Below are 14,422 nucleotides of genomic sequence, written 5' to 3' on the forward strand. Positions count from 1 at the left end.
AGTAACAGATTGTCAGTGAACTGAGATAAGAGATGAAACAGAAACTATTGCCTCTCATCAGCTTTCCCACACTCAACAACCCAGAGTAGACTTGAAGACCCCTCTTTGGAAAAGTGAAATGAGGTCTACAAAAGAATCACGGCCCTGGGAAATGGCAGCACTAATATCAGTTTGTGCCATGCTCAATATCTAGTCTGGTACATTGGGATCCTGTTGGGAACACTTTTGAAAAGGGAAAAGAGAGCTGAAGCAGATCACATTGCCTCAAGTATGGCACTGATGATGCAACAGAGGCCTGGATTTCTTTCTTTTTTCTTTTTTTCTCTGTTTTTGGACGTGAAGCACAGGTCAACCACAGGGTACCGAAAGAATCAGGGGTCGCAATGCAACATCTACCCAAACTGCACAAAGCCAGCTTTTCATCCCCTCACTGGCCATTCCACCAAGTCTTTAATTGTCTTTGACAAAGCTCATTAGCAGAGACCTTGTAGCGACATCAGCAATCTGAAATTCCATGGAGGGAGACATGCACAGAAACAATGTCCCACACACATTTCATTGCGCCTTTTGACGAAATGTAATGAAGTGTGTATATTGTCCCCCTCGTATGAACTCTGAGCCATTGCTACAAAGACTTTGTTTTATGAGCCCTAGCTGCCCAGCGTGGGACACATCAAATGGCACCTCCATGCTGGCTCTTTTGTCAGACTAGAGGGCAAATTATTGTTTGTAATGTTGTTGTTGTTGTTAATGTTATGGCTCCTATTTATACAAAGAGGCCATTGATATAGTGTCAAAATAATTCATGCTCTCTTACATCGCATGCAGACCCATGTTCATTAGTAGTGCCCTGAATGTAAAGTGCACATGTGATGGATGTTCCTGACGGTGCTTTGTCAGAAATTAACCCACATTGACCTATAGCTTAATTTTGTAGAACATACAACAGTCATTGTTAAAATACTCTCAGGTTTTTATGGGCTTTGCTGAGTAAAAAATAAATAAATAAATAAAATAAAAAGTAAATTAAATAGTTATTAAAATTAGTTATGTTTTTCTGGTTTGCTCAAAATGGGAATTTTACATGTCACTGTCAATACTGGAGTGAAATGGATTATCGCTAGGCTGGAGCAGACTTTGCCTTAAAAATGCTTGTTCTTCTCCTTTTTCTCCACATACTAACTTACCAACTTCACACAATACTTGCCCATTAATGCGAGTCATCTAGCCTGCTGACTTGAAAAGAGCATAGGACGCAAGCAGAAACTTGGCACAGAAAAGACCAATGTGGGGCTGGGGTGGGGTTATTAAGGTCAGTGTAAAAACTTGTGGAAGTGTTTGATAGCAAAAGCCAAATGATTATAATGAAGCACTCTGACAAGTATGGTCACAGATTGATATTTTCAAACCTATTTAAGGGTTCATGTTTATCTTAGCTTGTTTTTCTATTTTGCATATTTGTGCCTCTTTCACAGATTATCTAAAATCTGTTTTGGATTATGCAAACATGTTCTCATAGCCACATACCATTTCGCCCCTCCCAGATGAAAAATGTAATTTACCAGGAGGAGCGCGTGTATTAGGGAGATTTATATGTGCATATATCCCACCTAAAGAACTTATTATTCTGTATCACTGTAGTTTGCCACAGATTTCATGTCTCGCCTCAGATTAATAGATGTCAGACAAACAAAAAGAAAATCTTGTTGGTCCCCTCCCCCTTGCAACAAAAACAAAAAATATGATAAATGCCTATTTACTCATCCTTACTGCCAGTGTGGCTCGTTGTTATTATTATTATTAGTATTAATAATCATAATAATTAGCTCCCTCTTCACGCACACACAGATACAAGTAGACCTACCCCAACCATTACCATGTAATAGATGTCAATAGCAGTAATGAAGTTTCTGTCATCCAGATCAGCTTCCATTTACAGCTGGCTGATGTATGCCTTGACTGCATCTCCTCTGTGCAGCTGCTTTCACCATATGTAAAACTCTATGTATAGGACAGACTAATTGACCTGTTAGCTGCTTCAGGCATATGCTGCTATATAAACCCATAATGGCCATTATCTATCCCCACCAGGTAGATTGCCATGCTGTTAATCCAACCACACATGTATCATTACCTTCAGTAGAATAAGGCCACTTTCCTTTGCGGCCTGTGGTTTAATTAAAAGTGATTGTAAATATTTGATGTCATACCCTACATTCTGAATGTAAATGCAATCCATCGCGAGCATCGTCCTGTTACTGTTACTGTTGAGAAGTTGTTAGCAGCTTGACACGTCTTGTATTACAGTTGTCAGCCTAAAGAAGTGCAACTTGCAACTTGCAACTTGCAACTTGCAACATGCAACTTGGCTCAAAAAACTTGGCTCAAAAAACTTTACATAAAGTTTACACTGAATTTCATATAGCTCCTACGGGATGCATATGTGATCTATTATATGTGACCATTAGTAGAAAGTATGTGATGTTCAGTTTTTAAGGATGTCAGTGGTTAGTTTCATGCTTCCCCTTTATTTTTCTTTTTTGGTGGGTCAGCTGTAGTGGTCTCAGATCTTTAAGGAGCTTTGTCTGTATTTAAAATCTTCTAGAAATATTAAAGCCTATAGAAATATATTTGTTTTTGGCTTTCACTTCAGCCAAATCATTTATTGGCTGTCAGATTAACACAGAGCAGGGAAATTGAACTGGAAAAAAAACTTTAAATAGGCCTAAGTTATTATTCCTGACCTTCCTCATCCTCATCATGTAGACTTTCCTGGATTTACAGACAGCTACGCCATTGGCCAAGGACAAATGGGGTGACCACAGCGCCTATGAACTGAGCCCGAATTGCCTTAATACGGAAAAGACTTTTATTACAAGCATAATCCGACAAGTACTACCTCAAATGACGGGACTGTAGGCTATTTGGTCTACAGGTATTATTTCGCTGGTGGTATAGAATTAAATTCAGTCATATCTAAATCTCTTCCTGCTCATGTAATAACGATTTTCAGGAATTAAGACAGGAGATTAACTCAGAAACAAAACAAAATAAAACTTCTTTCACTTCGCTGAAGGAAATTGCAACGTAATATTACAGATAAACGCGTTTCGCAAATTTGAAACAACTATATGAATCATTTAAAATGCGTTTTCTCCTTAATCTCAGACTATTCTAGAGTGGTCTCCATAGAAAAAACACGTTTTCGAATTGTAACGCTGAATATTTCTTAACATTGTTCGGAAGAGTAACGCGCAAAATAAATACGCACAGCACCTTACGTCTTTTACTACAGAAGTATTTGATTTTAAAAGTTTGAAATAGGAAGATTAAAAAAAACAAAAACAAAAAAAAACTTTTTTCGGACCGTCAACACGGATCATACACTACAGTGATCATCTTAATACCGCTGTCTGTACAAGAGGCAGAAGAGTTAAGCCATAACGAGACGGTCTATAGGCAAAACATCCAAATCAAAGGGACTTTGAGGGACCATGTGAATTTCTCTGCCGGGTTTGATCCTACAAATGACCTTTTAATTAACACAATGGTAAGTTAGTGCAGAGGCTCGCTTCACAAGGGACAAAGCAGCATTCATTCTATGTTCCTCCCTCGTTGCTTAGCCTGAACAGTAACAAAGTGTTTGATGCCACTTCTGATTAGATGCTGACAATAGAGAGATGATGTCCCCTTTCTTCCACAACTTGTGGATTTCACTCACGTCCTCCTCTGAATTATGACCTTCCATCAGCGCAGCGGCTTTATACATCGAGTCAAGATGATAAACTTTGATCAAACCCGCACACGCAAATGTTTTTTAATTGCCTGATTGGATGTTAAGCTGTATAAATAATCACGGCACAGAAAACGAAAGCTCTTGGGAAAAAATGTATTGTTAGAAAAGATGTCATGAATGGCAAACACAGGAGAAGCTCACATTTTAACACAGGGACAAAACATATTTCCAAGTCCACAGCGGATCCAGTCGTTCATAGCCAGCTTTGAGTCCGACAAGCTTTTCTCTTTTTACATCTGGCAAAATGACACGAAGCCACAGACAATTGTAACAAAATATTCAAAAGAGATACAAAGTCAATCAATAAACACGGTAAATAATTAGCCAACAGACGACATAACAAAATAATAAATACGTAAAGAAATAAATAAGTTTGCTACACTACACGATTGCCATACACAAATTCGGCCGTTTTTTTATTCGGCCAGTCTCACACATTTGCATCTAGATTTTTTGCATAAAGTCTTTAACACCATAAAAACAATGTTGTGCAAAATGATAGCCACGTCCACAGTTTGACAGCTCACACTGCAGCAGCGCCAGGTAGTTCCCATGTGTCATTCTGAGGCCGCTAGTTGGCCGGTGTGTCATTTAGTGCATAATAAATGTCCCAATAGTTACTGTGGTATATTTCCAGCGATCTAGGAGGAAGAACAGCAGGGATTGAAAAAAACGCACAAAATAGAAGGAAAAAAACTTTATGGTATGAAACATTTCCAAAGAGAAGTTGAGCATAAGAAGAACTGACATACTTTTGACCAAGTTTATGAATGATATTTGACACTAATCTGATAGAAAAAATAAAATAAAAATAAGCAACATATAAACAAAAAGAGAAAGAGTAACTGCATTCTTGTGAGTGTTTGATGTTTTTACTTGCCTCTTCTCTTTCTGTGTGAAAAGCTGTATGTGTGTGTCATGACTTCACTGATTTTTTTCCACTTCAGTGCAGACTCTCACCTGCTTCACCTCTTCATCACTGGTCTGAAAGCAGTGACCTTGTCACCCTGCACGGTCCCACAGGTTTCACTGAGGTCAGATGACTGTGTCTCGGCTTTGCCACTGGAGAATCCTGCACACCCAAGTGAAAACACATCTAAGAAGCTTACCTCAAGCACAAGTTGGCAGAAAGTCCCTCACCACTTTGTAACTCATAAATTGTGTTTGTGAACACAAAAATGGAAAGTTTTGCTTTATTTGTGTACATTAATGTGTTCAAAACAGTATGCTTGTGGCTCATTATGAAAAGACAAACATCAATGTTATCTGTTATGTGAAACTCAGCAGGTAAAAGATAGACATACCTTCAATGGTGGAGTACTGACATGTGTCTGGGAGTGCAGCATAGGATGAACAGTGAAGTTGGAGGCTCTTGGGACCATAGCTGCTAGTGCCATAGACCTTTGAGTGCAAGGACGAGCCCTCTGAAAAGGGGCTCTCAACATTGGTGACACTGCTAGATTCATGAAGGCCTCTAATGCCTGCACATTGTCCAGTGGGAGCCCCGATAAGTCTGGTGCTCTGTAGCTGGCAGTCTCCGGTTGAGTTTCCTGTCCTCAGTTCAGAGCCATGCTGCTGAGGGCTCAGAATGACCCCCGAAGCTGCCGTCCGAGCCAGAGACCAAATCCGTGGCTTATCTGAAGCTTCATAGTGCGACAAGGACACAGTTCCTGCGGCTGGGCTGGTTGAGGAGGGTGCTTTGGACACTACAGGATCCAGGAAGTCAGCCGGGAGAGGAGGAAGGGTGGTGACATTCTTGATGGCACAAGGGAAAGAGTGAAAGCTGTTAGTTAAACTCAGGTGTAGTTCAGAGCTGCAGTCTCTTTTTTGAGGTGCTCCAGATCCTGCCATGGTCCTCTGGAGGTCGTGCTCATCCGATGCCACCTTTTCACAGTCACTGTCCAACTTGTCACAGTCATCGTCATCCATATCCTCCAGATCACTCAGATGTAAATCCTTTTCATCCTTGCAATCATTAGAATCTACATGAAAGAACAGGTTTTATATTCTTAATATGCTGTTTGTCATGGAAAAATAATAAATACATTCAATTAAATAATTTTTAAACTTTGAAAACCATTTTTTACCAACAAGAAAAAAAATGCAAATCATTACCTTTGGTAACACCGTCTTGCTCACTCTTAAGGTCATCCTTCCTGTCATCATTCGCCTTATTCTTTGGTGACCAGGTCATCTTGTTTTCCTTTTTAAGCCTTCTCCTGGCATTGGCGAACCAGGTGGATACTTGAGTGAGTGTCATTTTGGTGATGATGGCTAACATGATCTTCTCTCCCTTGGTGGGGTAGGGGTTTTTGCGGTGCTCATACAACCATGTTTTCAGAGTGCTGGTGGTTTCACGTGTAGCGTTCTTTCTTCTGGCTGTGCCATTAAAATCTACTGTCCCGTACCTGGAAATACACACACATACACACACACGCATTTAGCCAGGGAAAGAGTCACCATTAGTGCAGAGGGTAAATTATATAGTAGACTACTAATTCAGGTATCCTCTATTGTTACTCTCTGTTGTTTGAAATGTATACAGTTTCACCAGATCCAGGTTCCACTATAGAGTTAGACTCAGACCTCAGATCTAAATGTGTCACCATTGAATGGTTGTTTTTAATGATGTAAAACTTACCTGTCATATTGATACTGTCCCAGTGAGTGATCATAAGGATAGTACGCAGCAGTTTGAGTAATGCCAGAGTGTAAAGTGCCTGTGCTGTCCTTAATGTCATACTGTGGATTCTGTAAAAGAGAAGGCGGTTGTTATACATTATAAACATTCTGAAAGTTTAGATTAAATATGTTAGCATTCTGAAGATATCTGAAAGTTATTTCATGTATAAAGTATCTTAGTTCCATGCTAATAAATAACAAGCAAATGATTCAAACTATGAGTTATTAGAGGCAGAAAAGATTTCCCATACATGACATCGATTTGTCACATATGTATTTTCATTGTGTTTGAAGTATGATGTGATGTCCAAAAACAAGTGTTGTTAACATTTTTTAATAATATTAGTTCAATATTGTTTTAGACATAATGCAAAATACTTAAATAGACAGTCAACTTTAATTATTTTTTTTAAATATAGACGGAAATAGAAAGAAAAGTTTCAGCTGCACTGCAACAACTCAAACTTCTACTTTTTTTAAAGTAAACAATTTGCTCTACTAGTTGAAGAATCTGATGCCCCCCACCCCCAAAATTACAGAAACGAGTGGCAATATTTTAAAACAAAACACAAAAAGGGGGTTTAACTTTAAATTAACAGTAAATGTTGTTCAAATCAATCGTTTTTGACTCTTTGACTCGTTCACCTGTCTCTTTTTCCTCGTTCTTTTGCTGCTTTGAAGGGGAAGTGCGACAAGAGCTGCCGTTGGATTAAAAGACTTATCGAGACGGATATGTTTGCAGTGTGAGATAAATTGATAAACCTAGCTGATCGATCAGCCTGAGACCCCCCCCCTCCCCCTTTTGCGCATCAAATGAGCCCACCAGAGTGGAGTAGATAGCGGATGGGTCGGTGCTGTAGGGGAAGTAGTTGGCGTAGTTCTGGCTGGCTGCGGCCGCTGCGGCGTAGGGAGAGCTGTACATCCCCAGCGCTGCGTTCAGCTCCGTCCGGCTGCTTGCCAAGAGCCGGTTCTCGTAGGACGGGCAGCAAAAGGAGGCAGCGGCGGCGGCAGCGGCAGTCTGGGAGCTGCCTGTCCCGTCAGAGACCGACCTGGAAATCGAATCGCAGCAAGTCGTACTGGGGTTTGCCGACACGAAAAACTGCATGAAGAGAATTGTGGATAGACATGGTCACTGGCTGTTTCATCTCTCATGTGGATGTCTGTGACAACTCTGAAGTGACTGGGCTATGCTCTGCAAAAATCTTAGCCTTAGTCTAGTTGCTTTAGTATCTTAAAATGTTAAAGCAACCGGTAATTGTGAGCTGATTTCGTTTGCTGCTCTTGAATGATCACGATTCAGGTGTCGTTGCCTTTACTTGTGACCTGCCTTAATTCAAGGTAAGTCACTTTTCAGAGAATCCGTGAAATGATAGAAAGTAGGTCGCAGGGAAAAATAAAACGATAAGATATAAAATGTCATTGTCTTCTTTTTTTCTCCCCACAATTTAATAACAGTTTTAATTCACTACTTTAAACTGCGTGCGAATGTAAAAGACATAAATAGTTGTTTTCGGATATGAAGATGAACAAGAAAAAGTGACCTGCTTCATTTTATCACCGAATTAAAAAAAAAAAAATGTTTCCGTATAAATAAACAAAATGCAGTTGCAGCAAAGTCCCAATATCAGTGTTAATGCAACGATCTGACGTTTACGTTCTGCCAAAAGTCAAAATGTTGTCCTCGGAGAAGTTGTCTGTTAACTTTTTCAGGAGTAACTTCTGTCCCCTCATCGACCTGAACTTCTTCGAACTTGTCATTTGGAGCAATAAGAATTTATTAAAAAGGTAAATAAAGCGGTTTAATAAAGATTTAAGCCTTTGAAAATACTCCAATCTTACATGTCAAAACAACTCCATCAGAAAGTTTGCTTATGTGTACAGCATGCTTAACAGCCCAATTACACCTCATAGTGTGCGATAGGTGACATTCATCTCTATTGTCATCAGAAAAACACGTGAGTTCATTCATAATTCAGTGTAATTGGACACGGGTGTGTGTGTATCGATATTTGGTTCAACAACAAAAGCTCCACGCGAAAATAGCTGTCAATACTGTCAAAGCAGTCACTCTTTCGTTTATGTTTCTCAAAAAACTAAACGCCTTCTTATTGGTGAAATAAAGGAAAAATATGAATTTAGTCTTGTTTCTGTATACACTATATTTAGGGTAAATGAAAAGCAAAGTGTCTTACCTGTGAAGTTGCATTGTAGGGATATCCAAATTGCGAGAAAGACATAGCTGCTTCTTTTGTTACCATCAGGAATATTCTTCACCCTTGATCGATTGCAACCAATTCTACTTCAAATCCACCGTCTTACACACATTTCCACGCACGGCCTTTCGCTCAATAATAGATGACTTCACTCATAGGAGGGAGACTTTAGGCTGACACCAGCTGCAGATTGTTTTATATGAATGAATAATCCCCCCAAGGACCCAATAAGAAATGAAATTAAGCGTCATTAAGTGCAAAAAAAAATTGTTGTTGTGTTAGCTGAAGGAGGCTTAAAGGATAACGTAAGTCTTCCAAGATATGGACTCTGCTTGTGCTATTATTTGTGGCTCTATAGTTCTTTAGCATTCATCCATGCAAGGGTATCAGCGTGACGTCACTGTAATCCCGGAACGGCAGGGTACCAAGGATAGAATAATGTCTTTGCCAATCACGTCCAACACAGGGTTTTCTTAAGGTGCACTGTACACAGCCTTGTTTCGCTTTTGTAATAGAATTCTTTACCGATTTTCTGAGGTAAAGTCTCGGAAAATTGCACCACTGTTCATTATTATTGAATTGTAACAATGCAATATGGAAACCCTTTGTGAAGTTAAATAAACTAGAAAAGAGAGAGAGAGAAACACCGGGGATGTTTAGGGTGTCTTGTGAGATATTTCATTACTTTTTTACTTTATCTAGACAAATAGAAATAACACATGTTGCCTAAACTAGAAAAGTCTGCACTATTGTCTGCTTAGATAAAACTGATACCTAAAACGCTTTGTATTATTTACAGTGTATCACAGCTATAGATGGCTGGACCTCTAATACTTTTTTTTTTTTTAAAATCTCGACCTTTGTTCGCTTCTGGCTCTTTGGCCAGAGGTCCATCCCAGAGTTAATGACGATGATGTTTCTATCTTTCTCTATTAGAGAGAGGGGCAGTCCCAGTAGGAACGGTTAGAGGGGTTTTTGGCAGGTCAATAGACCAGTGATTGATGCGCGCCTGGAGACCTACGTGACCATTACGCGTAATGCGTAATTGTATCAATTAACAAATGGATACATGCCCTTGTTTAACCAACGAGTAACAGAGTGAAAATATGCCTTAGAGGTGAAATCCGAAGAGCTATGCTAGAAAAAAAGACATTGGAAGCCGTGCTCCCCAGTCTAATTAAATATCCGTGCATGGGGCGACGAGAATTGCATTTTAATTGAATGATGCTCACTTGAAAGATGGGTAAGGAATGATGCTGCCTCACAGTGAATGAAACTAGAAATAATTTTAAGCCTTATTAGATTAGGAGCTCAGCCATTACCAGTTGTCTCACTCTCTCCCATAAACATAAACAAGCTTTACCCTCTTTTCGTGTGTTGAGATGTTACCGGTAGGTAAGAGATCTGTTTATTTCTCTTCTACACTCGCCACTTTTGCGTTGGCAGTGACAGAGGTGATCGGTCTAACTGAGTCATATGATCTGCCCATTTCTGCTTGTCTAGAGAAGTGTAAGTTTCCCGCTGTCACGACTGATACCTTGAGCCAAATTTTCCAGTGCCTTTAATTTCCCTGGCTGATGAATGGCTTTGACTCCCCAGGAGACGCATCTGCGATTACGGGCTTTCTCTCCAAGGGGCGCTAAAGAGCCACGTGCTGGAAATTAAGATCTCCTGTTAGAGATTCTTCATAGAGATAAAATGGTCGGAGTTGTCACGGTCCAGGCTTTGAGAAATGCCGTTTTAAACACCCACGGGCAACAGTAAGTCTTAGAAACGATGCCTTTTGTCCACACAAGTGCCCGTTTCTTCTGAAAGGCCACTAAGCTACAGCAAAAACTTATTGGATAACAAACCATAGTCCGCTATTATTTCCCCTGTTAAAATCATATTTTGCAAAATTTTATTTTATCATTATTTACATCAAATTCAGCATCATCTCACAGGGTCACTTGTGTTCATTTCTTTCTCTTGAGTCAAAATTCACAGAAAAGGGAACTGAACGAGCAATTTAAAAAAACAAATACATATACGAACTTCACAATATCATAACACCATTTCCATTACGTTCTTGACATAAACACAAAGAAGATAAACTGCAGAGGAAGAAGAAAAAGGAAATGGCCATTATGACAGTGTTTTATTATTTTTGATGAAACAGTGAGGTATGAATCAGATGAGTGAGCAATGCTTATAGATCCAGACAGCCTGCTTTTACAGAGATATGTAAAACAGCCATATTTTCAGCTTTTTGGCAGTACAATTTTTAGATGTTTTGAAATGTTTTATTAAATGTTAGAAGGTTAGATTAGGTTAGGTTTTCCCAACTTCTACAGGCAGCCAAAAAGTTGTTGCTACTCCACCGCCATCATTTTTATGTATTTATTTTTAATCAGTCATCATCAGGGATAGAGGAAGCAATTAATAAAGGATACAAGTTACTCTGTAGTAGAGCACAAGTCAGTGCAATCGTACTTGCAGATTCTTGTTTATATTCCTTACTCTAACCATATTTATATATATACTTTTATCATGATCAGAAAACTACAGATCTAAAAGAATACTTAAGCCTTATGTTTGTCTGGAAAAAAAACCCCTCCTGAATACCAGGTTTTATTTGTAGATAGTTTTAACTGGACACTTATAAGGATTTGACTAACAGATGTTATCAATTTGTAAAATGTATAATTTTTACCTCACTACTGACGAATATCACAATGTATATAAGGAGAATGCACAATTTTAGCCTGTACAACCAGAATGAGAAGAATGAGCACATAAGAGAACGTGCACAAGTTAAATGTAATTGCATGCCAGTGGTCATTGCGTTTCTACAAGGGCATGCATGATGGCCTTAGTGCATATGGACAGTCTCATGCATAATGCATGCCTAGTAGTCAGTGTAGATCTCATTGAATAAAGCCGAAATGAATGCTAATTGCAATGGCAGACTGGCCACAGTGCCCTACCTTCTAAATTGTGTGACAACCAAATGTTGGGCCATTTCTTTATACTCTTCTGTCTGGATTACCTAGCAATCGCATGGTAACAAGAGTTTTTTAGCAGTTAAAATGCTGTTATAGTAACAGTGTTTCTATCCTTTATCATCTGTCATTTCTTAGATTTCATTCTTTTTTCCATAAATATATTTTAAGGTGAAGTGTTAAACCTATAGTAGGGATACAAAAGCAACTTCTTACATCAAAAACCCGTTTTTCTTCGGCTTCTTTGTAAGCTGTCTATATGTTCAGTCCCCTGTCCTTGTCCACAAGCACTGGGTTTAATTCAGACCCAGAATGATGGTGTTAAAATTAACATAATCTATTCTGGAGTACAGTCGTGAGGGTCAAGAAACAACAGAACCAATACTCCCAATATAGTACTGAACAAATAAAATGCTTACCGGGTTTATGCATCATGCAGGTATAGATGTTTTTGTCAACAAAACAAAACAACAACAACAACGGAAAACAAAGTCACTTCTTGAAACAGTCTGGCAGTTGCAATTTGTAGACATACCATTTGACCTGACTGGTCATATAACAGGACATTTAACTACTAGCAGACAAAGGCATTCACGCTCATTCACTCACGTTATTTAACAATAAGCAAGCCCAAAGCTCCATTATATCTTGTTCTGACAGATCCAAGTGGTTACTAATGAGACTGAGTAATACACGCATTCTCCATTAGAAGCATCACCGACTGGGAAAAAAAAAAACTCTAAAGGTTAAGTCAACACTCAATAGCTCCCAGCCCTCTTCTCCTACTTAATACATTTCCTATGCTGACTTAATGAACCACACAAAGCCTTTCTGGTTTTTCATCAGATGAGGAGGAGAAGGATGGAGGAGGGGTTGGGGGCTGTAGTGGTGGAGGTAGAGGGGTGTATGAAATGGTAATAAGGGCAGACAGACAGAGAGATGGAGGAAGAACCCTGAGTTAAGCAGAGGATGAAGCAGCACCTACCTGGAGGTGTGTGATCTCATTAAAGCCAAATTGGTATATGCCAATAAATCCAAGGCACTTGTGATCTGGAATTATTGCATACACACACATATAGTGCATACACACAAATGTACCCCATGAAAACCATTATTAATATTGTTAAATTACCCAAATGGATGGAAAAGTAATAAATATTGTAATGAGAAATAATAGACCCATGGAGGATATGGTCACAGCAGTGGTCGGTTAACACTAAAACAAACATCTCCAGGGTTGACGAGTAATTACAGTGTGCACAGGGAGTCATTAAAGCTTCATCAAACAGAGAAAGAACGGCATAGGGTGAGTGTAACATCATGACAATTGTCTCAATAAATCAATCTGGTCTAGAGAAGAAAAGGATAATTGCATGTGATGACAGTACAACGTTGATTACTGTATAAGTAGTGCCACTCACTGTGGTATGGTACAGTTTGATTGGTACCTTGGGTTTAAAAACAAAATATATTTTGAAAGATTATAATTACACATATAGTCGTTTGTTTGTTTTTTAAGAATTTAAATCTGTACATGAATGGACAAGCATAATTTGTGTTGCATTTGTACCACTGCCACGCTGATCGCTTGTATTCAGATGTTTAAGTCAAACAAAACCTCTGAATTTTTTTGTTGGGAGCCCTGTGTCTCAGAGGCCCCTGAGGCTCACGGGATGCAATATGTGAGTGAGTGAGAGAGAAGGAGTGTGTGGATATGCAGGCATGTGTGTTGTTTGTGTGTGCTGGCTGGCAGAGTCCCCTTGAGGCTCTACTGTAAAGCTATCATCAGTGGTGGTGTCAGGGATTTGTTGCTTGTCACTGAGTGAGAGAGGGAGTCCTGGCAGTAACTCTGGGAAATAACTGCTTATGGAGAGAGAGCCTTGTTACACAGTTTGTGTGAGTGTAGACGTGTGCAAGAGAGAGAGAGAGATAGGCAGAGAGCGAGGGAGAGAGAAGGACAGAGTGGGAAATATTAGTATCTATTTTCTCCACGTGGTATCAGGAGGTCTATGTTTGAGTATACAAGCAGGCTGTAGGTCAGTCATATGGTGTATGTTTCCTCGTGTCAGCTTTTATGTGGAGGCCTTAGGCTTTTTGTCCATGTGAACTCTTGTTCGCAAGTGTTGTGTATCCATGTTGCTGCATGCTATGGCAACAATACGACATCTGTGCTTTCTTGTGTATTAACTTTGAAATTTGAAAATAGTCATGATCACAAATGTCACTTCAGCCACTGATAATATGGAGTATTTCTATGCTAACACCTTGCTATCATGCCCATGTGCGTGTATGTGTGGTCTTCGTTGAGATGGGTGCTGACTTCTAACCGAACCTTCCCTCAAGGCAGAGGGCCAGCAGCAGCAAAGTGCTGCTGCCGGGTAAATACATGTATCTTCAAAAAAAGAAGAAAAGGAAAGAAAAAGAAACTCTTCAGGAATGATGAATGGAGGGCTCATTTTCTCATTGACAATCGTGTATTCTAAAATCGCATGTTGGCGTGTGACCAGGAATCAAGGGCCCAAGGGCCATGAAATTCACTCAACTCATAAATGATCATGTCAGCGTTCAAATATAGGAAGAAAAGGGAAGACAGGGTAAACTGCTGTTACATGGTTTCCATCTGACTGCAGCTGCTAAATCCACAGCAGCATTGTGGCCTATTGCTAGGGCCCACGGAGACTGAAAGACAGTTCCTATTACTGTCAGTCCAATTACCGGCCGCAGTACAGCCACTGCTGTCAGCGCTGGAC

General features: G+C 39.6%; 1 protein-coding gene across 3 annotated transcripts; it reads right to left on the reverse strand.

Moving 5' to 3' along the window:
* Positions 1-3,875: 3,875 nt before the first annotated feature.
* On the reverse strand, positions 3,876-9,034 carry irx6a (iroquois homeobox 6a). Of its 3 annotated transcripts, none has more exons than XM_026173502.1 (7): positions 8,671-9,034; positions 7,302-7,527; positions 6,438-6,547; positions 5,912-6,204; positions 5,101-5,778; positions 4,757-4,868; positions 3,876-4,437 (listed from the first exon to the last, which is right to left on the reverse strand). In XM_026173502.1, exons 1-6 carry the CDS (start codon positions 8,682-8,684, stop codon positions 4,762-4,764), a joined length of 1,428 nt encoding a protein of 475 aa, XP_026029287.1. In that variant the 5' UTR covers positions 8,685-9,034; the 3' UTR covers positions 3,876-4,437; positions 4,757-4,761. The 3 variants fall into 3 exon arrangements, with proteins under 3 accessions (XP_026029287.1, XP_026029278.1, XP_026029294.1); XM_026173493.1 differs by having other exon boundaries at positions 7,302-7,577; XM_026173509.1 differs by lacking the exon at positions 7,302-7,527.
* Between the last annotated feature and the right edge of the window lie 5,388 nt (positions 9,035-14,422).

This window comes from Astatotilapia calliptera, chromosome 1 (genome assembly GCF_900246225.1).
Source record: "Astatotilapia calliptera chromosome 1, fAstCal1.2, whole genome shotgun sequence".
NCBI classification, from domain to species: domain Eukaryota; kingdom Metazoa; phylum Chordata; class Actinopteri; order Cichliformes; family Cichlidae; genus Astatotilapia; species Astatotilapia calliptera.

Excerpts from the sequence above, each read along its gene's own strand:
- irx6a (XM_026173493.1), bottom strand. The coding sequence starts at position 8,736 with ATGGTAACAAAAGAAGCAGCTATGTCTTTCTCGCAATTTGGATATCCC. Across the intron at positions 7,578-8,670 it reads CCTACAATGCAACTTCACAG|TTTTTCGTGTCGGCAAACCC; the intron begins GTAAGACACTTT and ends CTCTTCATGCAG. Across the intron at positions 5,779-5,911 it reads GCAAGACGGTGTTACCAAAG|ATTCTAATGATTGCAAGGAT; the intron begins GTAATGATTTGC and ends TCTTTCATGTAG.